The sequence below is a fragment of the Mustela putorius genome, unplaced genomic scaffold (assembly GCF_011764305.1).
Source record: "Mustela putorius furo isolate JIRA1106 unplaced genomic scaffold, ASM1176430v1.1 tig00000480_pilon_pilon_pilon, whole genome shotgun sequence".
In the NCBI taxonomy this organism is placed as follows: Eukaryota; Metazoa; Chordata; class Mammalia; order Carnivora; family Mustelidae; genus Mustela; species Mustela putorius.
In genome coordinates this window covers 4,231,732-4,256,055 of record NW_025421397.1, presented here as the reverse complement: position 1 = coordinate 4,256,055, position 24,324 = coordinate 4,231,732, and the positions used below count along the sequence as shown (strand labels likewise).

The window sequence follows — 24,324 nt, the reverse complement described above, 5'->3', positions numbered from 1 at the left end:
GTGTGCTTTTATGATGTTTTTCAGCACAGTAATTCATATTAGAGATAGAAGCAGTTGCATGTTAAATAAAATCATTGAGCATTGTTCTCCTCGCATTGCAAAGAGCTGACTTATGTTGTTTTTAGATGCCTCCCATTAGAAAGTAAATATTCCTTCAATGCTATGCATTTCACAAAATTTAATAAAGACGAACTGTAAATAAAGTCACAGGGAGATTTCAGACAGTTTTATTAGGAGATTGTTGAAAAGAAAAAAGAAAATTAAATACAATAACAGTAAACGTGGTTCTCACATTGAAACCAGGCTCAAAGAACTAGGCTACCATAGAAAAATTTCCAATTCTTGCATTATGATGTAAAAACAGATTTTTGTACAGATTTTGTACAACAAAATTCGTAATAACCTTTTCTCATTTTTAGAAAACTTTAAATATATAGATAAAAATAGACAATTTTCATAGGTCCTACATGAAGATGAGTATGTTCTGTTCCAAGGGCTTGCATAGAGCGCAAATGTGGTTATAATATAGAACAACTAGACATTAATATTTTTAGGATTACAAAAGCATGGAAACCATAAAATGGGCACAATATTACTTGTTTATACCAAAAAAAAAAAACCCAAAATGAAAACAAATTCCAAACCAACCTGTATACTAAAAAAGGAGAAACAACTTAAGTTACAGACTTAAAATAACATTTCATGAATTGTAATATTTACAACATGTTAGTAAGATTCTCTTAACATATAGCTGATAGCTTCTTTCTTTAATCCTTGCTAAAATTCCTTTTATATCAAACCAAACACTAAAGCATTCTCAAGGGTCTCGAAAGTATGCATTTTAAAACTATTTAACCTACTTAACAGGTGACTCTATGCAAGGAGCAGAGCAATGGCTGATTCTACTACTTAGGTAAGTTGTAGGCTTTTTAAAAAATCTTTTAAAAAATGTATGATTCAAAAGCTTGCCACAAGTCCCTCCAATTTTAAGTGTTGTAATCCTTTAAAGACTGCATACAGGGAAAAACAAGAAATACATACAACAAGGAATAGAATCTCTTGTGCTCAAACAACAAAAGGTGAGTATGGAAGAACAATGCCTCAAAAACCAAGTTTCTACAGAGCATTTACTAACAGTATTTTAAATAAAAATATTGCTCCCTTTCAAGCAAGCTAAAATAGGAACTGTATATATAACTTTTTCATTGTAGTAAAAAAATGGACTTAGTGGGTTAATAGCAAACTACACAAAAGAAGTATGTTCCAGTATTGCAAGGAAGACCTAAAAACTACAGAAGCTTAGTGCCAGAGTATCTGTAATGTTAATTTCTTCTCTTAACCAAATAATTAACACCGAATCAGAACTATCTTTAAACATTTTTAAGCTAGTTTTCTTGGACATTTCGGATTTTGCTATTTATGGTAATAAATAATGCTATGATCATAAAATTTTAAGATGACAGCAAAATCATAAAATGAACGGCGACTGTACTGATTCATAATATCAGTCTTTAAAGGTGTAACTCCAGATTAGGAAAAACAAAGAGAAGGTAACTTCAGTGTGTAATAAGCACTGTTGCAGCTTTACTTCCAGTTATCTGCACAAAAGTGAAAATACATACTGTAACTTTCAAAAAGACAGTGAAAATAACACATAGGCACCCTTCCCTCTGACCGGGGGTGGGGAAGCACAACACATTTTAACTTTATCACTCAGTGCTACATGGTATTGGACTGATACATCAAGGGTTTGTTAGGTTCTGTTTTTCAGCAACATTAACATAATATGACATTAACATATAAAAATATTTCTGGTGTTTTGATTTACTGTTCAGCCACAATCCATTCTCAATAGTGCAGTTTGGGGCACTAACTAGGGTTCAATATACAAATAAAAGTGGCTGACACAGAGTTCTGATGTCACCAGATGCTTAAGATCTCATTCATTAATACTGTGACTCCAGACGAATATTTACATGCCTGCATGCGTTAAAACCAGAAAGGTGTCTTTCTGACTAACAGGGTGACAAAACATATTTTCTAAAATTCTCATTTTCCTAAACTCTAGTATACTACTGCATACATAATACCTTCCTTGTATGTTTTATGTTTATATACTGTACATGTGACCAACAGTTTGAATAAGAAGCATCATTATTATTTTAAATTCTATATGCCACTACCAGTTTGGAATGAAAACATGTTACTTTTTTTTTTTTTTTAAGAAAAAAGACCTTCAGTGAAACCTTTTGGCTTATATTCAATGCTTCTTTTCAGATATGCAAAATGGTATTTCACTGGGTTGTTGTCAACATCCATTTGTTGGTCTTTTGGAAGTATGTGAAAAAAATCTTTAGGAGAAAACCCACAATTAGTTTAAAATCGAATGTAATAGAATATTACTCTTTGATTTACTGATTTTTTTGTTTTTTTTTTGTTTTATTTATTTTTTTGTGTTTTTTTGTTGTTTTTGTTTTTGTTTTTGTTTTTTTGTTTTTTTAGGAATCCTCTATGCCCCCTACAAGTTCATTTCCAAGTTTTCTTGCTGGTTTCTGGAGGACATAATTCTGTAAGTCTGGGTGACCACTGGTACAAGAGTCTCTTGATGTGCTCAGATACAGAATTTTCAGAGGAAGAAAATGGTTCATTCCATTAAAAAAAAAAAAAAAACCCAAAGCGAGGCCTTATTCAGACCTGCCTTTAACTCGGTATACAAGTGTCCAGCAGCAAAGTTGCAGTTTTTAACTGTAAGAAGTTGGATACCTGTACATTTACAAACATTCTCAGGTCTCTGGTATGAACCACAGGTGAAAATCAATGGAGGAAACTTTTTTTTTTTTGTAGAATACTTAAACTTTTAAAGAACATTAATACACAAAATTGAGGAAGTTCCCTTAAAAGGACTTTATTTTTTTCCGAACTTTCCAATGACGAATGTCTGCAAAGTTCTTTACTATAACATGGATTTCTTCAACAGGAAAAATTCAGTACATGACAGTAGTTTTCAAATACAGTCTTCCATCTAAAAATGAACAATAAAAATAATTAATTTCATGACATTGGGGGACAAATGTGAGCATAAAAACTAAGTAGGCTGATGATACAAAATTTGTGGCATTTCTTCTTCACTTGTTTAGGAAGTAACATTTTTCACATATTCTCAAAGTTAATTTCATAATTATATTGAGTTTATGTGATCAAAAATAATATAGAATTTCTAGTTCTCATAAATATATATTTGTTATTTTGATATCAGTTCAAGAGCACTCAGAAAACAGATAAGAGTATGCCTGTGTGGGTGTTACTGATATGCAAAGCTAGTTGAATTCTGTTGAATGACAATTACTTCCTCCAAGCTTGCAGAACCAAATTTTCTCTGAATGCACTCAGGTGTATCTCCATTGCGAAAGACTGAGCTCCCATCTTACTCCTTAGCAGTGTTGTTAAATATACCATGTAATGTAACTATTGTGCACATTTGTTGCTATGTATATGAAAGCTTCCTAGGTTATTTCCTCACTATCAATGAACTATATAGTCTTTCCCCCTTGAAGTGAAATTTACCAAACAGTTAAATGTTAAGATGGAAATACATTACTCAACTTTAACCAACTGAGAAACCCACGGTTATGTGAAAAAGAAAAGCATATCAAATACTGGACACATTCAATAATCCCATTTGAATGAAGCAGAAAAAAGAAATGGGAAATTAGAAATCCAGGGGAAAAACAAAACAAAATGTAAGCTCATTTCTCAAATGTAGCACCCTTTAAGCTGCCAACTTTGTGGCATAGACTAAACTTTGGATATATTTGTATAAAATATATCTAAATTCCAAGTTATAAGATATATAGCAGAAGGTAATCAGAAAAGGAAAATTTTCCAGGCATTTTTAAAAATGAATATTGCCATATAAATATTTGCAAAATGACTCACAGCTGATCTACAGTGTTAAAATATAAGGAAACAAAAAAAAATCTACAGTAAGTCCAAGAAAATAGAAAAATATCATCCAAATATGTGCAGATCTCACTTTCAACATTAAGCTAATTAAATGCTTTCACATAATGTGTAGTAGACATAGTTATTAGTAAGGAACTTAAGACCAATGTTAATCCATTTTTTACTTCATAGAAATTTTGGCATGCCCAAATTTTACATTCCTATTATGTTTGATTTTGGCCTAAATTGTATAGTTGGAATATTACCTCTAAGATGTCACAGAACTCTGTTTTGTTCATTGGTCTATCCCAAGAATCTAGCACATGTTCAATAAATATGTGTTGAATGAATGAATAGTTCAGGTGGTGAGATTTATACAAAGTATATATTGAAATAAACAAATAAAATATATATTTAACTTATTATACTGTTAACATCCAAAATCCACCATTTGCTTTCAACAATGTGAAAATGAATGTTCATGAGATTGGTCTTATACTAGGTAACTTCTAATAAGGTGTATCAGGTATTGGTTGCCTTTGTAAAATTAATCCAGTTCAGCTTTAATAGTAACATTTACTTGGAAGTCTCTAAATATCCTTAGCTTCCCAGTTTCATAATCACGTATCATCATTATTTTTAATACATGAAACATCAAATAATGACAATGACTATCTGTTTCCTGTAGTGGCATACACATTTGGATGTATGATATAATCATACATTATGATTCAGCAATGAAAATATATTATTAATCTAACTCAAGTCTAATTTTGACCACTGACTTAAAATCATACAAAACTATGCTGGATAATCTCCCTACATACATTGTATAAAGACGTTTTACTTCCTGGCCTGTAACGATAATTTCCTTAATAATATTACTACAGCTCAGAAGTAGCCATTGTAATATTCAATGAAGATAATAATTTCTTAAATCAAGTATTCATCAAATACCCATATCAAAGCTATAACGTTATGATAAAATTTCTAAGAAAGGATATGTTACCATATTAACATGTTATGAAATAACATGTTATTTCTTTTTTGTATGGAACATCATCTGATTTCTTCTGTTTGGTTGGCTTGATTATACTCATCCATGGGACAAAACTATGATCTTCTCGTTTACATTAGAAATAGAGATATAAATATATAGATATCACTTTCTAGGTTCTGCTTAGCAGGAGTTTTGATTTTTCACTAAATAAACCTAATAAAGTTGGTATTTATAAAAATAAGCTAAAATTTCAGCCGTTCATACTTTTAGTACCATGTGGCTAGAAATTGAACCTTTTAGAGATAACTTTGTTCCTAATGATTTTTACTACATAAGACAACACAAATTTTATAAAAATCTAGTAATGAATTCAGAAGCAACCAATGAAGTAGAGTACTATATTTTTCCAAACTTTTTAAATTCTGTCCTTTAATTACTTTCTCCCTACTTCTTCCTCCTTTCAACTGTCTCATCATCATTTCTGCTATGCTGTCAATTATGTTGAGAGTATCACCTCCATCCTTACTTCCAAAAAAAAAAAAAAAAGGCAAATGTTTCCTAGCATTACACAGTGAGGCAAGAGACACTCTTAACTTTCCCCAAATTCAAAGTCCTTCACAGTATCTATGGAAAAGTATTTGCTTGATATTAATATTTCAGGGCTCATTGAGGTTTTTTTTTTTTTTTTTAAATCTTTACATATTAAAAGAGAAAAAAAATCTTGAAAAGTAGCTTTCAAATCTTCTGTGATGTCTGCAGCTTACGAGGAAGAAAGATTTTTGTAGCAAAGAGTGGGTATACAAAAATAATTCATTAAGTGTAAATACTTGTTTTAAGAGATTCACTAGCCAAATTCTTCACCAAGGCCTACCAGATACTACCTAATTTGATATGGTATTTTCCTCTCTAATCTTACCTATTAGTACTCTCCCCTATTCCATGACCCTGTCTCTCCTTTGCATTCCAGGACACACCAAGTTCTGTACCATGTTGGAGTATAAGGCCTGTTCTTGATCTTAGAAATCTAGAAGATAAATACCTCCCCCTTCCCTGCTTACTTTTCTGCTCCATTCTATGGAACTTGTCTAGATGGAGAGCTCCTATTTATTCTCCAACACAAGTGTCCTGATAATTAACTCCATAGCACTTCTCTCACTTTGAAGTTACCTCTGGGGAACCTACTATGTGGTTGGGAACCATGGATGAAGCAGCCGCATCTCTTTTCCCATCAGTATTAGAATGATCGTATTTAGCATGATGCTTGCCTTAAAAGTTTAATGCAGTCTCAAATATTAAACTTTTGGAGAAATGAATTAATGTGCTTACATAACAAAAATAATTATCGTTAGCATGCTAGAAATTTTAAAGTCTATCGGAAGCTAAATTTAATTTTTTTTTTTTATTTTTTTGCATGGGGGAGGGTAGGACAAAGGGAGAGGGAGAGAGAGAATCTTAAGCAGGTTCCACAGCCAGCATGGAGCCCTATACGGGACTCAATCTCACCACCTGATATCATGAACTGAGCCAAAATCAAGTGGGAAGTTTAACCAACTGAGCCACCCAGGCGCCCCTGAAACTACATTGCAAAATAAAATTATATTCATTTAAAAATATAGCAATAATTCTTTTGTAAGCATCTTACCATAGATCATATACAAAATACATTTATAAAAATTATATATATTATATTTATGTGCTCAGTATCTGATCCACCACAATTCCACTTTTAATAAATGCCTCCTTGCATTTTTGAATAATGTTCCTAACAGATGGACAAATGCAGCAAACATTAAAGATGCCAGCCATAAAATAGATCCCACCTGCTACAGTTAAGGCATTTCCATGATTAAATAATACTTAGGCATCAGAGATTATCTGCCTTAGAACTAACTGGAAGCAGATATATACCAGGCAGAGACAGCCTGTGGAGAGTAACTCTCTCTCTTTTTGACTACAAAGCCTAATTTTCAAATCATTTCTACACTATAATTTTGTCATCTTTATTGAAACATACTTAGAGATGACACAAAGTCTGTAAGGAAAAAAAAATTTAACTAATTTTATATTGCTCCAGAGAAGCTAAATTGGTCCTTCAATCCAGAGCAAATAGCCTTATATGGATGCACCTAGAAAGCTAACAACAGGCCTCTGAATTATGGGACTGTGGGTCTATCTCAGCCTTCTGATAACAAACCACTGAGTGAAAGTTGAATGGCAAGGGTGTTAGCAAAGATATATGGGCCCATAATTCAAACTGAGCTATGTTTTTATGTCATATAATAATGGTTTCAATACTCCCCTTCCTTGAATCTTCCAACAGCAAGCAAAGCCATGGGGTCATTGAGAAGGCTCTACAAAAATGAGCTACACAATGAAGGTCATTACAACCCCTGGAGTGCTTCCATGCACTAAGACTTCCTTATTCAGAGGTATGCTGTTTGCATCTGAAAACTCAGAGGACTTATTTATATATTTCATTTTAAGGGCCGCCCTTTGTGCATTAAACTTACCTTCTAACTAGATAATCTCACACCTATCCACTATTTTTCATACTGTATTTATTTCTGCACGTGTTGACCACAGAAAATTGTCTATTTCTTTCTGATGCTGGGCCAGGTTTACCAAACAGTTGTTCCTTGCTATCTCAAATGGATGAGAGCTCTTCTTTAAGATCCAGGAAATTAGCAATAAAGCCAATGATTTTTATTAAGTGTAGCTAATATTTGCTCAGCATTTGTGTTCAAGTCACTTTATAGATTTTAAGCCTAAACTTCCCATCAACTCAACAAAACAGGTCTTCTTAGTGCATTTTATTTTTTCTTACATATTTTATTTATTTATTTGAGAGAGAGAGAGAGCACACGAGTGGTGGGGTGAGGTATGCAGAGGCAGAGGGAGAGGCAGTCTGAACAGGGAGCCACAAGGGACTCGATCCTAGAACTTGATCCCAAGACCCCAGGATCATGACCTGAGCCAAATGTAGACACTTAACCAACTAAGTCACCCAAAGGCCCCTTCTTAGTCCCCTTTTAAAGAAAGCTATTAAGCTTGACGAACTTAAGTATCTTACACACTTTCACAGAGCTAGCAAAAAAAGTTGCAGGGATTTGATATTCATGTGAATCCAAAGTCCACATCCATTCCATTATGTTTCTTTCCTTTAATAAGTAACTGGCCTCTCAGGGGAGGAAATGCAAGGGCTCTGACTTGTAGAGGTAAGATCTTGGCTATCAGCACCACCAACCTGGCTGCCCTGTGGATCTCTTCCTCGCTGTCTTCCCCAAGACAGGATCTTTCTTTTAGCATGCAGAATTTCAGCGGAATAAATTGAAATGAGAACTAGAATTCTGATGGCTTAGTTTTAGAGAAAATATCTTCCTTTAACACTATTATTTGCTTTTGTATGGGAGGTTGACATGACAGAAAAATCATCAAGCTACACTGTGCATGGGAGTACTTAATTAAAAAGTCTGTTCTAATTAAAAGCATTTGGGAGTAGGGAGTGAATGAAACTATTTAAATTACAAATTCCTAATAGTTCCAAAGTTCATTGTGATCTGATGCTTACAGCTATAACTTGGTGTATAAGAAAGTATCCAGATCATGGAATAGCTTATTGGAGGTATAAATTTTTATATGTTATTTACTGTTAACTATGCAGATTAAGATTTATAGATAATGAGTTAAATTTTTTGCAAAAATGAATCTCAGATTTTAGTATTAAAGTTGAAGTCAATGGTGGCTCAGTCAGTTAAGCGTCTGATTCTTGATTTCAGCTCAGGTCACTGGGCTCTCTGCTCTGGGAATGGAATCTGCTTAGGAGTCTCTTTCCCTTTCCTTCCATTCTTCTCTGTCTCTCTCTCTCTCTCCCTTTAAAAAAAATAAATAAATAAAGTTGAAGCGCTCAGATTGGACCTTTAATATATTGTATATTAAGTATATAGTATATTATTTGCTGTGGCTAAAGAGGAAGCAATAGACAATCTGTCACAAAATTTCCAATTTGGTTTGTTTTGTGTTCATGTATTAATTTTACTGTTTTGATGCAGTATTTTTTGATGCAATGTTTTTGCAGGTCTTATGTAATTATTGGTAATAACTAATATAAATAGATATAGGATTTAGCCTTCATTCTGTATATACTTTAAAACTAGAGTATTGAAGAGCTTGATCATTTATTTTTTAAACTAATGAAATTTTTTCAATAACAATCACATTCTATAAAAAGATTTTTATATTAGAAGACTGCATACAAATTGGAACAACTTCAAATTGTTTTGTTGGGTGACACCAGAAATCCAATTCTTTCATTGTATGAAAACTATGTGAAATCATTAATAAGGGAATATGTTAGTGAAAGGTATCACACAACATGCAAATAGATCTATATTCCAGTTTTGAATAGAACTCCCTTGGAAACATCCACCAGGGTCTCCAACATGTCTTTTGCACAAAGGGCTTAATAAATTACATTTCCTGTTAGGAAGTAGCTTTATTAAAAAAGGCATCTATTTGTTCAAAACTTATATCCAGACACCTGTATCTAACAAAATTTGATGCTTTCACAAAACAGTTGTATGTGCACATATCTCACTACTATGGAGCTCAGGAAAATATTAACATAACCCAGGGCAAACATATAAGATCATATATCCACAAAGTTTAATATTTACTTAAAGAATATTAGTTTAATATTAGCCCTGAGCCTCTCTCAACATAATGTCTTAATCATGTGAAGTAAGAGAAACCAAAACAAGTGATGAAAACAAATGTTAATGATTCATGTGATATTTGATAAGACAACGAGAGGAAGTCAAAATAAAAGCAAACAAACAGGAACAGATGGGAAGGATCTTTGTCAAGTCATAACCCCTTTTCTAAAACCCCCAAAGGAAGAAGCTAATTAAAGAAAATATTGTTTCTTGCTTTTTTTTATATAATTTTATATTTAGAGTAAGAACATTCTGCAACTGCTAAAGCAAAGAAGCAGAGACACAAAGTCTACATTTAACATGAGAAATATTTTAAGAGAGATTAATGTTCAGTACAGGCCCTTTTATAAGAGGATTCTGAGTAAATATCATTTCTTCTCATGAAATGCAGCTAATAACTGTCCAAGTGATTTCCAGAAGTTATATTCAAGGTTGGGTTCAAAGATAATTAAAAAGTAAAAACTAAAAAAGTTGCAACAGAGTTTGAATTTTCTGTAACTCAGGTTGTAGCTGCAGAACCTGTGGCCCATAGAGTTGGGCCAAAGTGAGAGGGGGCAAGACCCCAGATCTCTTTTGACTTCTTTCCACTTAAATACCTGGTGCTCTTCTAGAGAGAGGGCAAGGACTTGTGTACACAAGAGTACTGCAACAAGTGCATTCTGTCTGTATAAACCAAATCCACCAGGACTAGCAGTAGGTAATGGGCTACCTAATGGAACAATGTGGCTCTGCTTACTGGAAATCAGAGCAGGTAATATCACGTTTACCAAAAGCTAGTACAAAGTAAATTTCTTCTGGTTAACAGTGAAGACAAAAAAGATTAATCAAAAACTGCTATTAAAAGTTTCTCAGTTCCCTTCAAAGAGGAAAGTAAAGGATAGAATACAGTCTAGTTTAAAACATGCTTTTAGAAGATCATCTAAAGCTATAATATACATGTTGAAATGTAACTAAGCTTTCACCAAACATGATAAAAGTGCAACTCCATGTGAAGGGACTTCATATCAGACTTTACGTAAGCACCAGAATCAAGGAGAGACCTGAACTTTGACAACTGTGGAGTTTGAAGCAGGTGGAACTGGACTGTAGGTATTATGTGGCTAGAAAGGATCATCACTGGGCAAGCTTGTCTAGTCACAACACACTTTCTAAATGGGACACAAAAGAGACAACCAGTAAGGAAAGCTGGACTGAAGAATGTTCAGCGAAAGCATTTGAAGATCTGCAGATAGTTGTGGTTACCCTTACCCTCAGCTGGCGTGGAGTTAGTCAGCTCCAGCCCTAGGCAAAATACTTTTCCCAAATGGCTAGACCAGCTTAAAATATCTCAGTTCCTCTGAGAAATGACATTCTTGTTGTCAGTATCTTAAAGAAGCCCTTTGCCTGCATTTTCGGCTCAATGATGATGTTGATGCTCTCTGTGGGCAGAGAGGAATTTACTACCCAAGATTAAGATAATCCCACTTTACTGGATACTAAAGATATTTTATTCTGTAACTCAAGAATCTTCCCCAGGTGGGGTAAAAACGTGGACCCATGGTTCTATGAACTGATACCTATTTAAGAACTTCTTCTTCTTCTTCTTCTTTTTTTTTTTTTAAGAACTTCTTATTCTTAAAACCGTATCTCCATGACCACAACCAAGCAAAACAGATTTAAAAAAAAAAATCATCATCATCAACTGTCTACTGTTTATCTGTGCAATAGGGAACAGGCCATTCTATACTTAATGTTAAGAAATTAACCCTCTGATACAATGTTTTAATCATGAATAATCAGCTTATACTCATGGAGACAGGGTTTGGATCCCATATATTGTATTCCTAGAACTTACGTGTTGTCACAACTACGTGTCATAGGATTCAAATACTTGTCCCCCCAAGTTGCTTTCACTATGCCAGCACTTAAAGCTTCACTATCCTAGAGAAATTGATTAGAGTCTGGCTATAATAAACTTAAGGGCAGATGACATACTATATGGTTTTTTGTGTTACTAGTTCCTTGAACATTGCCTGGAAACTTGCAAGCGCTCAATAAAAATATACAGAAGGAGCTATCAAACTAACATCACAAAATGAGGGGAAGATGGATATTGTGTGCCCCTGAATGTATACCTTGAGAAAAACACAATCTCGTGTGGGGGGTATGTGGGCTTAGAATACATGGCCCGAGCCAAATCATGAGGAAACATCAGATGCAAGCATGCAAAATGATGAATGCTCTATTAAGACTGTGTTCCTCCAAATGTCAACTTTATACATTTCTTAAAGTCCAAGAAAGAGCTCAAGATCAAGGAGACTAAAGAGAAATGACAACTAAATATAATATGTGATACTAATTTGGACTCAGTAATGCTATAAAAATGCTATAAGGGACATGACTGGGTCAAATTACAAAATTAGAATTTTGGTGTCAGATTAAATAAGAGTAGGGTGACAAGAAAGGACTTACTGAGCTGATAAATATTCTGTGCTTATGTATAAGAGAATATCCTTGTTTTTAGTAACAGCCCCTGAAATAGGTATGGGTACATATTAGCACGTAAAGGGTACAGATTTATACAACTTCTGCTCAAATGCTTCAGAAAATACTATACAGATAGAAATAATTATAAAGGGGTGCCTGGGTGGTTCAGTGAGTTAAAGCCTCTTCCTTCAGCTCGGGTCATGATCCCAGGATCCTGGGATCGGGTCCCACATCGGGCTATCTGCTCAGCATGGAGCCTGCTTCCTCCTTCTCTCCGCCTGCCTGTCTGCCCACTTGTGATCTCTGTTTGCCAAATAAATAAATAAACTCTTAAAAAAAAAAGAAATAATTATAAAGCACATGGGAACAAAATATTAATAATAGGTGAATCCTATTATCTCATTACAATTGAGAGTTTTAATAATTTTTTTGAATTTTTCTGTGAGTATGGTTTTCTTTCAAATACAAGTTAAAAAATAAAATAGTTTGCCTAGATGGTATAAAGTTTTATTATTTCCCAATGTCGGGTGTTTATTAATAACTCATTGAGGATATACACTCTCCACTATCCACATACAATGTTTCGCTGATTATGTGGACAGTAATCTCATAGTAAATGTTTTCTGGTTAACAACAAGGCTTTTGAGAAGTCCTATTCAAGTATTAGATAGTAAGATTATGCTTAGTGATTTTCTTAATAGAGTTCTCCTGAAAGACCAGGTTCTGTTTCATGAAACTTACTGGACTGAAGGTGTGGACATAAGCTGGATTCTGGTCTATTGGTCCATTTTGTTTTAATGGTAAATTTACAATTGTAAAGTTTATGAAGTTTGCTTAACTGATTACTTGTTAGTTAGTTAGGACTATGTACGCTAATGTGCATTTGTTGATAAACAGAAAGTACTGTTCTGATTATCTGTGTTTGAAACACAGGTTATCTTCTAAAAGTTTATCATAAACAAACAAAAAGCAGAACACAGACCTCTTTAAAGTTTTGTTTTGTTTCTGTAAACAAAGAAAAATTCTATCGCTGGTAGGTCTACTTAGGTAAAACATTTGTGTGTATGTGTGTGTGTTCTAATTAAGCATTCATTAGTAAGAAGTGGGAAACCATCACGGTGCTTAATGTACCAGTAAGTGAGAATGGGGTGCTTTGCATTTAGGTTACCTTGTCCTGATTGGAAGGTGAGACCTCCCAACTTCAGCAAAGTAAAGCACAGTAAAAGCTCTCATTACTTTCTCCATTCTTCTATCCATTTTCTGGAATGAAGAAGACTAAGACACAGGTATGTAAGGAAATAATCATTTGAGGGCATATCTGAACCTGAATGATGAATGGATAAATTATGTACTATGATTAATTAACATAGAACATAGAACAAGGTGATGCCTTATTTGATAAAACAAAGTATTGCAGGAAACAGAAATGAATCTTTCAAAACAAGCATTTGTATCCTTCAGAATTGCAAGAAACAGTCAAAATCCTCAGTGAATAAATTGTTTTCAGAATAAACTTATGTATTATCTCTAGGGGAAAAAAACAAAGGTGACAATTAGAAGAGCATTTCTTGCAGAGTCTAGTTATTTTAAGTTTGGAGGGGGAAAATCATCTTTCTTTTAAAACTCAAGCATTTTTCATTTTTTTCCATTTTTCTCTACCATGACTAAATGAGCAATTTTAATAAAGTCATATTTGTTTAGGGAAGTGCCTGTAAGTAAATAAAGTTCTAAATCTCTAGAGCTTTATTTAACACATTTATACAATACTGAACCAAAACACTGGTCTAGGGCTAAACTTGACAAATGACAGACTTCCACAAAAAGGCCTCAGATTTTTAAAATAAATATGATAACTGTTGTAACTAAAGAAATGACACTTTTGTGGAGAATAGCTTTTCTTTATATCTTATCTAATGCAATCATCAACTGTTATTGATGGGTAGATGGTACATACGTAAGAACAGTAACATGTTATACAAGAATTACTGAATAAGGCAGCTCTCTGTGCGCTTAACTTTAAAATTAACCCACAAGGGATGAGCCCAGAGAAGTGTAACGTTATGTTAAAGAGACAGACTAGCAAACAGGCAAGGCAATGTGTTGACAGAATGTTCACATCTAAAGAAAGAATACGAGGGGGCGCCTGGGTGGCTCAGTGGGTTAAGCCACTGCCTTCGGCTCAGGTCATGATCTCAGGGTCCTGGGATCGAGTCCCACATCGGGCTCTCTGCTCAGCAGGGGGCCTGCTTCCCTTCCTCTCTATCTGCCTGCCTCTGTCTACTTGTGTTCTCTGTCTATCAAATAAATAAATAAAATCTTTAAAAAAAAAAAAAGAAAGAAAGAAAGAAAAAGAATACGAGACTCAATAGAGGGTTTGTCCAGAAAGGTAGCCTCGAGAAAGTGGTTATGCTGGCATGTTTTGCAAATGAAAGCACCAATAAGGGATGAGGTTCCCTTCAAAGACTGATGTATACATCTGGTCTACCTTTAGATATATTATTGACTCCAGAAAATATTTGGTTATATAATACTCTTTGTCCTAATCCCATTCTTGCCAGATAATTTGACAATTTTATTTTCTGCATAGCCACTTTGGTAGTAATCCTCTAAGATGGCCAGTAATGCTCCCTACCTCCCAATATTCATATCCTCACGTGGTCCCCCATCTCCTTTAAGTGTGACTGTATCTAGGCCCTGCTTCTAATGAAGAGAATGTGACAAAAGTGGAGGAAAATCATTCCCAAGCTTAGGTTATAAACAACTGACGTTTATCTTGCTGTCAGACAGTCTCCTTGGATCTTTTCACTTCCTTGATCTGCTGAAGCAGACTGCCATGTACTGAATTGCCCAATGGAAAGTTCTGTGACAAAGAATGGATGGTGGAATCTGGCTGGTAGCCAACAAGGAAACTGAGGCTCTCAGTCCAACACCCTTGAGGATGGGAGGCATGCCAATAGCCGCATGAATAAGCTTGGACATGAATCTTGCCTCAGCTGAGTCTAGAGTTGACTGCAGTCCCTTCCAACAACTTACTGTAGCCTCGGAGAGATCTCAGAGCAGATGACCCAACTAAGCTATTCCCAGAGTCTTCACCTATAGATACTGTGAGATAATAAATGTTGTACACCATGAAGTTTGGAAGTAATTTGTTGTGCCACGGCAAATAATTAATACTCCTTCCTTTGTAAGAAAGATGTGCTGGTCAATGTCACAACAAAATATTTCAGTTCTTTTGACTTACAGTGTTTTAGTATACTACCTCCGTTTGCTTTCTTCTGAAACCTAGAAAAAGATTGATGACCTGACTCTGGGTTATGTGAATTCACCAAGCGCCACTTTGTGAGTTCTCTTGGAAGCTTGCCTACACTTCAGAGAAATAGAAAAACCAACCTGTGTGTTTGCCAGTACAATATCTGTCTTACTACATCAAAATAATTTTTTAACATTTTTTCCTATTTATTTATTTATTTTAGAGAGAGACTGTGTGCCAGGGGTGGGAGAGGGGCAGAGGGAGAGGAAGACACACTCTCACGTAGATTCCCCGCTGAGTGAGGCTGGGGGCTACATGGGTGGATCTCAGGACCCTAAGATCATGACCTGAGCTGAAACCAAGAGTCAGCTGCTTAAGTGAGTGAACCATCCAGGTGCCCCTACATCAAAATAATTAAAAAAAAAAAAAACCCTCTCTGATTTGCTACTAATGGAATAAACTATTCTAAATAACAGAATATTTTCACAATTTTGTTTTGTCTTTTAAATATAGATATTAAATATAAAATATATATTAAATATGTCTATCTTCTGTTAAGTGGAAGTAACTTGACCTATATATATTACCTTAGGGCAATTTGATTCTACCGGGAAGAAAAAAAAATGGATTTTCCATAAAGACTGATGATCTTGTTTCATGATATATGATATAGCAGAAATAAAAATCATCATTGTTAATAGTCTAATTCTTATACTAAATTTCCCTCAGAATAATAGCTGATTACATCAGATACTTGATGCATTGTGATAGAAGTAACCATCCCAGGGAATCGTATAGTTCCATACTGCTGAAGTTATAACCATTTAAGAAATTACTGAAAAAGAAAGAAGGACCCCTTGCCCCCCAAAAAAAATCTCTATTAAAAGCACTTAGAAAGATACTAAATTGAAGAAGAAGGCAGACAATCTTTTTAATGTCCCTTCAAACTTTTGATTCAGTAGTGGTGACTGGTTAAGTTCAATTTTGATTAAATCTTGTATCTTGCAATATTTGAAACTGTTGTATATCATACTGCATGTTTTCCAAAGAAACAGACATAATTCATTGCAAATTGATCAGGAAAATATCAACAAAACCAGCCACAAACAATGACAAATGTATGCCACTAAATGCTTTCTAAAGTGGAGAACAATGAAAAAACAAACAAAAAAGACAAAATGTGCTATTGCAAAAATATCCAATGCTAATAGACAACTTTGCATTTTACAAATTGTCTCTGTCTCTAGACATAAAGAATTTCAGGAGACAACTAAGTGTTATGGACTTACAGTTTATGTTTAAGTTCTAATTTGTTCTCAGCATATATCAAATTCCATGAGATTGTCAAATTTCTTTAATTCAATTTCAAAAAATAAACACAAAAACTCCACAAATAAACATTTAAAGTATATTATAATAAATGTGCATATATTTAGGAAGAAAAGATAAATGCTGATATATGTATATTTCATGCCTACTGTGAAATTCTGCCCTGGGTCATGGTAACATAGGCCACCATTTCCATTAAAATTAATAGCTTGTGGCTGTGGTTACTGTCAGTATTTCCTTATTTTCCCATCGCTACCAATTGTGACATGAATAAAATTAACTTATGTCAACATGTAGATCATTATATCCTGAATTAAGGTTAAATTTCGAGAAACATTATGAATTTAAGGAACTCATTGAGGCTTATGTCAAAACCACTTTATAATAAAATCTCTATTCTCCCACCAGAGAAACTGTTTACTACTCTTTTAGAGCTAACTCACAGTTGCACTTAGACAGTACTAAATTGCTCAACCACGAATGCCTAATTTTGTAATAATATCCTTGATTCATTTCAATTGGACAGACTTCAGTTCTATCTCTTTCTAAGGAAGCTTACTGGTATAGCTATAAGAATATTAACTTGTGGGTCTTGATTAATAAATACTGCCCATTTTCCCATCATGATAGCATTATGGTGTCGCTATGAAGAGCTCAATTTATCCGCCCTCTTTAACAGGGCTGGTTCTTTGCTAGTTCAGGGCTCAGATGAGAATTCTCTCAATGCTTCAAACTCTAACCAGACATTTGATTACTTTATTACCAAGTATCTTATGTATTGAAAAATCTGATGCTCCAAAAGCTTAAAATATGGTGTAGGACTAGTATAACTTTGGTATAAAACATACTTTGTTGTGATAATTCAAAACATTACTACATGAGCATTTTTTATTTACTTACCAAGTCTAAAGTGTAATTTTTTACTTTCCCTTCATCAAAACAAGAATGTATTATACTGTTCAAATGATTGCAAAGAATATGTATGCATCAGAGGGAAAGCTAACAATGCAAGTAAATGATTGTTGCTTTTTTTGTTTATGACTCTATTCAATGTAGTTTGATTACTTGAAAGGACTGATAGCCAACATATTGCCATATGAAACAATATCATGAAAAATACATGGCTCTTAATGCAAGAGTTGAATTGACAGTTTGTCATAGGTAAAATCTTCAGAATCAACAAGATGCAAAATAAATAAGTCAAAATATGAATTATCTAATATACTATGTATTTTTAGCATTTTCTATTCTAATTTTATGTATATAATCTAGCACTGTAAATTTTGGGGTCCCAGCTTTATTACACTCACTTTAATGGACAGAATTCAATGCCGAGTCATCCATTCTTTCTTACTGCCATTTAAAAAAAAGGCGACTTAATGTTTTCTCTATTGTTTTTAAGAAATATTAGGTCACTCATTACAAATAGGGATGGTAGAGAAATGTATTAACTCATAGTCATCTGAACATTCTTTGCTTCTTTATGTTGCATTTATTACTCTTATTACAACTCTTTTCTTGGGGGAGAGGTGACTTGACATTCTAGCCTCTTCAGAAGAATGACAGTTTCAAGATTAAGCAAAGAGATTCTCTATTTCTGCATTGGTTTTAGTGGTATCCAAAGTTGTATCTCTTGTCTGGACCTCACATTCAAGCTACCTCATATTCAAGCTCCACGTTCACCTGGATGATCGATCACTCTTCAACTCTATCTAAATGCCCCATTGGCCTGGATCTCTTTCCCAGACTACCTACTTCAAATTACCCACTGCTGTTTTCTATGCCCTATGAGTTGATTTTCTCCTTATCCTTCACTGTTCACTCCCACTTATTCCTTGCACAATACCAGAACTTAGATTCTCACTACTTCCTTTCTAAATTTATTATATTCTTCTTTATTCTCATTCTAGATCAACACTTCCCATGCAATATTCATATTGGATTTAGGACTTAATATATTGATTTCAGATATAAAACAAGGGAGACCAGACATAAAACAAAGAGAAGCAGATAAATAGTATTCCTAAACAGTATTTAGGAATTTGTTTAAACCTTACTCAGAAGCAGCCATAATATTTATTTTTTTGAAAGAAAGAAAGAAAGAGAGACAAAGGGAGGGAGGAAGGAAGGAAGGAAGGATCTCCAGTTAGTGGTTAAAGAAGACAGTAAAGAAGAAATTAAATTTAAATAAATCACAAAAATGATTTTAAGGGACACCTATGTGGCTCAGTCGATTAAGTGTCTGCTTTCAGCTCAGGTTATGATCCTGGAACCCCTGCAAGTCCCACTTCGGGCTCCCTACTCAGCGCGGAGTGTGCTTCTCCCTCTGCCACTTTCTCTACTCAGGCTCTCTCACTCTCTCTCTCTCAAATAAATAAATAAAATCTTTTTAAAAATGATTTACAAATGTCTAGTTTTTTAGTTCACATGTTTGTCACATTGTTAACTCATTTTATTCAGAAATCCTAAATGCTGCCAAGCATAAAAAAACAAATCCAAGTCATTATTTTCGGGGTTCCCCAGGTAACTCAGTCGGTTAAGCCACTCTTGATTTCAGCTCAGGTCATAATCTCAGGATCCTGGGATCCAGCCCTGTGTTGGGCTCTGTGCTCAGCAGGGAGTCTGCTCAAGTTTCCCTCTTCCTCTGCACCCCCCAAAATAAATGTTAAGATCTTAAAAAAGTCATTATTTTCAAGTCTCAGAATTTTTTTTTTTTTTTTTTTTTTAATTTAAAGACAGGTAGGAGGAGGAACACAAGCAGCACGGGGAGTGGGAGAGGAAGAAGCAAGCTTTCCGTGGAGCAGGGAGCCCAATGCAGGGCTCTATCCCAGGACCTCAGGATCATGACCTTAGCGGAAGTAAGACGCTTAACACCTGAGCCACCCAGGCGCCCCTCAAGTCTCAGAATTCTAAACAGTCATTGATCCATTAAATATTGCTATAACTCATATATGCTTGTTCCCTTATATTACTTTTAAAGCACTCTGCAACTGTTAAAATATAAAAGCCTACAGCTTTGGAATAATGGAAAAATTTCACCTCTTTGTTGGCTATACAATTTAACTTTAAGAAAATATTTGGAAATGTTTTTGTATTTCCTGTGTTTTGTACAAACAACTTGCAAAAGAGCCTATTGAGTTGTGATAATTCACAGCCTTTCTGCGTGAATTGTTGGATTTAAATAAATGTCTGTGTTCCAATTTTCTCACAAAGGAATAGAATCACACATTGAAACACTATTCAAAACAAGGCAACCAAGAACTGCATTTGAGATCAAAATGGGCAATTACCCACCAACTAAATATTTAAACATTAACTTAGAAATCAATTCATATGTGACTTTCAAAAAACAAAAACATAAAAATCTAGCTATACTGAAACTTAAGTATATAAAAACTCTAAAAATATTGACCCAATTTTGGTATGTTTCTTTATCACCACTCAAGCATTAATTTTAATAACATTTTCAGTCTGTAGATGAATGCTATCAGTATTTTTGGAATTAGTTGGGACTTTATTGTGAATGTGAACTTATGAGATGAGAAAATGAGCAATCTAAGCACTGTTGTTAGCTTTGTATCAAAATGACATTTGCTCTCCTGTTAACATGATAGCTCATATTCTTCAGAGTCATTACCCTTCTTTAGGTTGGATGGTCTGTTGGGGTTTGAGCTGTAGAATGTTGATGACTCGACAAGGGTAACTTTTTGAAGCCAGTGAGGTTTCTCTCTAATTTAAACTCAAATTATTTTGGTGCAATTGACTCATTACTCTCAGTTGCTCTATTATTAGGTGTAACAAAGAACGTCATTAGTTGAATTTTGCCTGCATTTAAAAATCTTACTGTAAGACTACAATAAAATATCTACAAATAGTGGGATAATATGGTATGGAGAAATAGTTTTTTTAGAACCATATTTTGATTCTGCTGCCGGTAAGCCTTAGAAAGTTAGCACAAATATGTCACAAATCTCAGTGAGGTCCCCTGGGAAAAATAAGAATTGTAAGAAATTTATTTCAAAAGACCATAAGCATGAGTGCCATGCCATGAATATTTTTCTTTTTTTTAAATTTTTTTTTTTAATTTATTTGACAGATAGAGATCACAAGTAGGCAGAGAGGCAGGCAGAGAAAGAGGAAGGAAAGCAGGCTCTCTGCTGAGGACCCTGAGATCATGACTTGAGCCGAAAGCAGAGGCTTTAACCCACTGAGCCACCCAAGTACCCGGAATATTTTTCTTTTTATCTACCATATTTACTTCACTGTTTTCACTCACTGAGTCTTTGAGATTTGTTAACCAGAATTGATTCTGAATTCTTAGGGAAATACAGCCTATGAGCTATATAGCATATAATTCATCAACCCTCTATAGTAAAGATCTTTTGCAATTTCTTGGAATACTTCTCATTCTAATAATTTAAGAAGAATAATTAAAATTTACAAAGTAAGTTACTGGGTATTTTTAATCCTTTGCAATAATCATATCAATGAAGTGCCTAACACAATGGGATTAATCTGAATTGCAAAAATTTGAAGAAATATGTGAGCAAGTGAGTCTGAAAATTCTATCTCAAAATGATGTCTGTAATCAAAGTAGTTAGGGGATATCATTGCATTCATTCTAAAAAAAGCTTAGAGAACCATTGTTCTATATACCTGTGACTTAATTGCTGTTTTCAGTTTAGTTTGTGATGACATAATCTGACATTATATGAGTTTTTTTTACATTGAGAGAACTTTACTCTTACTATTATCAAAGACTGTTAATAAACACTGATGTTATTTAGGCTTCCACAGTATTTTAAAAAAATCTACAATTTACATAAAAGTAAATATTTTTGGAATTCTCTCAGGAAAAAAAAAAATGTAGTAGTAATTGAGTTTATGGTCCCACTTGGGCTGGAACCCGGAACCATCTGTTGGACTTAGCAGAGGAATGTACTTTCTGTGCCTGTTGTCTCACATCTAATCTTTTCTCATTTGCGAAATTCTTTTCCATTCCCAACACTTTAACTAAGGATAAGCCCTCACTGTGACATTTCATATAAGATTGCTAGAGAATATATAAAAACAAGTGAAAAGACTGTGGTAGCTTAAAACAAAATAGAACTAGAGTAATCAGTAAAATCCATAAGAAAAAATGAAGACATTGAAATTATAGCTATAAGTAAATATAATTTTATCATGGAAATCAATTAATTAGCTCTTAATCTATAAAAATGGAAATTTCATCAGATAATATAAAAAAATTGTATGGAATCAAAGTTAAACACAGCAAACCTGATTATGTATGGGAATAATTTATGGGCTAAAATCTCCCCATCCAGTGCTCTTTCTCCCAGGGAGAAATAAATAAAGAATGAGAGTCGGATCCAATAATTTGTAGCCATCATTCATGGTTTTATAGGTGTAATTAGTAAGCTTAAGTGGAGATTTACTATCTCTCGAGTATGATTATATATGAATTAGAAGAGTCTGCAGTTACTCCACACTATATGAAAATACAAACCATATTAAGAGAAATTTGCCAAATATAATAAAAAAAATTAAGATGCTCTAACACTTCCATCTTAAATGAGTCAAGAATAAACAGTTTATCTTTTATTTAATTTGCAAAGAGATAAATAATCACATAGTATATGTGGCTGTAAAAAAATCTCTTCAAACCATATTATTTAAATTGACATAAATATTAAAATTCACACTCTTTCATGAATTTTTTAAATGCCCTGGAAAATCTGGTAAATATAATTTGCATTTTCCAGCTTAAAACACGCTAAAAGAAAAAGTATGTATCACATATGGGGAAAAAAATTATTGGCTTAAAATAATCTTTTAGATCCAAAGCATGTTTAATTTTTACCAAGAATGAATACTATTTTAAGTATTATTATATTTAAATTTGTGCATAATTGTAAAAATAGCAAAGTCTTTTTAGCTTTTACTGTCTACCTAGCACTGTTCTAAGTTCTTCACATGTATTAATTCATTTAATTTCCTAACAGTTCTGTGAAGTGGATATTGTGATCATTTTCTGTGTTTTACAGATGAGGGGCTCCAAAAATCAAAAAGTTTAAGTTACACACTCTGTGTTATACAGATAGTACACAGTGAGTGTGGTGATCTGAACCCAGGCAATCTGAATCCAGAATCCAATTTGTCCATAGTGGAGCACGACACATGCTGTGTCTATGTGTGTCATGTCCACACTCATAAAAAGTGAAATGCCTTTGACATTTTAACAGGGTAAAAATATCAGTATTAGGACAGGTCTTAGCAGGTGAAGTGAGTTATCGGGGTCACAACATTAATGAATGATAGTTTTGACAGTAGATTATGGTTCTCATTCTATCACTCCTAGAACTAAGTCATTTTAATGTTCAATTTTAATCCTTTAGATATCAGTTATTTATTAAATAAATTATCACTGTTAGGGAAAAACTGTATTGGCATTTATTTTGTAACTGATCATTTCTTTCATCTAATAGATTTAATTTTTCCTTTTATGTTAGGGAAAACTTCATGAGAAACTGCAAATCATGAGAGTGGTTGCAGGGCTAAGAAATGTCCATGGCTTAACGAAAATGCCTTTTTACTTGCATAAAGATGATCCTAGAAGAAACCAAAGTCAATTTAATTGATTTTATCTCATTACTAAACTTTACATGGAAAGAACTATATATTTGCATTTCGAATCTTAATCCTTATAAATTTATGCCACCCTCATTATCTGACTTAATAATTAGCCACTCATAGCCACTTCATAAATCATCATGGGATAAAAAGATTGATGTCACATAGGATCAAGGCATTTGGAGTCAAAAGGACTCGGAGGTCCTGAGCTCACAGTTTGATTCCAGGCAAATCGGCTTTATGTTCGTGTGCCTTAGTTTCCTCAACTATAAAATGGGCTTGAAGTGAAGATCGACAAAAATGATGTATGTGAAAAATCTGTGCAAACTTGAAATTGCTTTAGAAATGTTAACCGATGTTCTTCTTTGGAATGTTCTGTAGGACTGTGGCATCAAAAAGAATGAATACCATTAACGAATCATCAATTTCCCTTCCCTTATGTCTGTTTAACTTCTGGGCTCTCTCGCCACGCTCTTCCCTAGCTTTTGTGAATATGTACTATTTGGCACTTGATGAAATTTTGAATTTCATCCCTTCCAAGGCACGTTTCTTGGTCTTCACTGCAGTCTCAGTTTGTGAGAGGAGAAGCCCCTGCTGCAAATCTCCAGCAGTCAGATTTAGAATAAAGTTGGGACTGTATAGCTCCTGCCAGGAAATACTGTCAGTCAATCTAGGAATTGTTAATAATAGTGAGTGGATTTTTAATGGACTAATTTCTTTGAACCAGTTAAAATATTTTCAACCAGTGAACCATTTCCCAAACAATTAAACATACTGATTTTTCTCATATATACCCTCTAGTTGCCCACTATTTCAGCCATAAAAATCAGATTACCATTGAAAGAAATGATTGGGCCTTTCTAAATCTTACTTTAAAAACCAAATAGCTATATTCATTTATTCATTTACCAAATGCTCTGCCACCTTTGAGAAAGTGGAATTGGACTTTTTTTTTTAAAGTGTTGCTGTTGTTAAAATGATACTGAATGTTA

The 24,324-nt window shown here is 33.9% G+C and overlaps 1 protein-coding gene across 1 annotated transcript in view; it reads right to left on the bottom strand.

The window, feature by feature from the left end:
• Window positions 1-211: 211 nt before the first annotated feature.
• The window catches only part of DACH1 (dachshund family transcription factor 1), a 423,382-nt gene continuing 399,269 nt past the window's right edge, over window positions 212-24,324 (bottom strand). Inside the window, exon 11 of the mRNA XM_045080637.1 lies at window positions 212-3,022. Within this exon, the coding sequence (XP_044936572.1) occupies window positions 2,985-3,022 (38 nt within the window). The 3' untranslated portion in view covers window positions 212-2,984. The remainder of the gene's footprint in view (window positions 3,023-24,324) is intronic.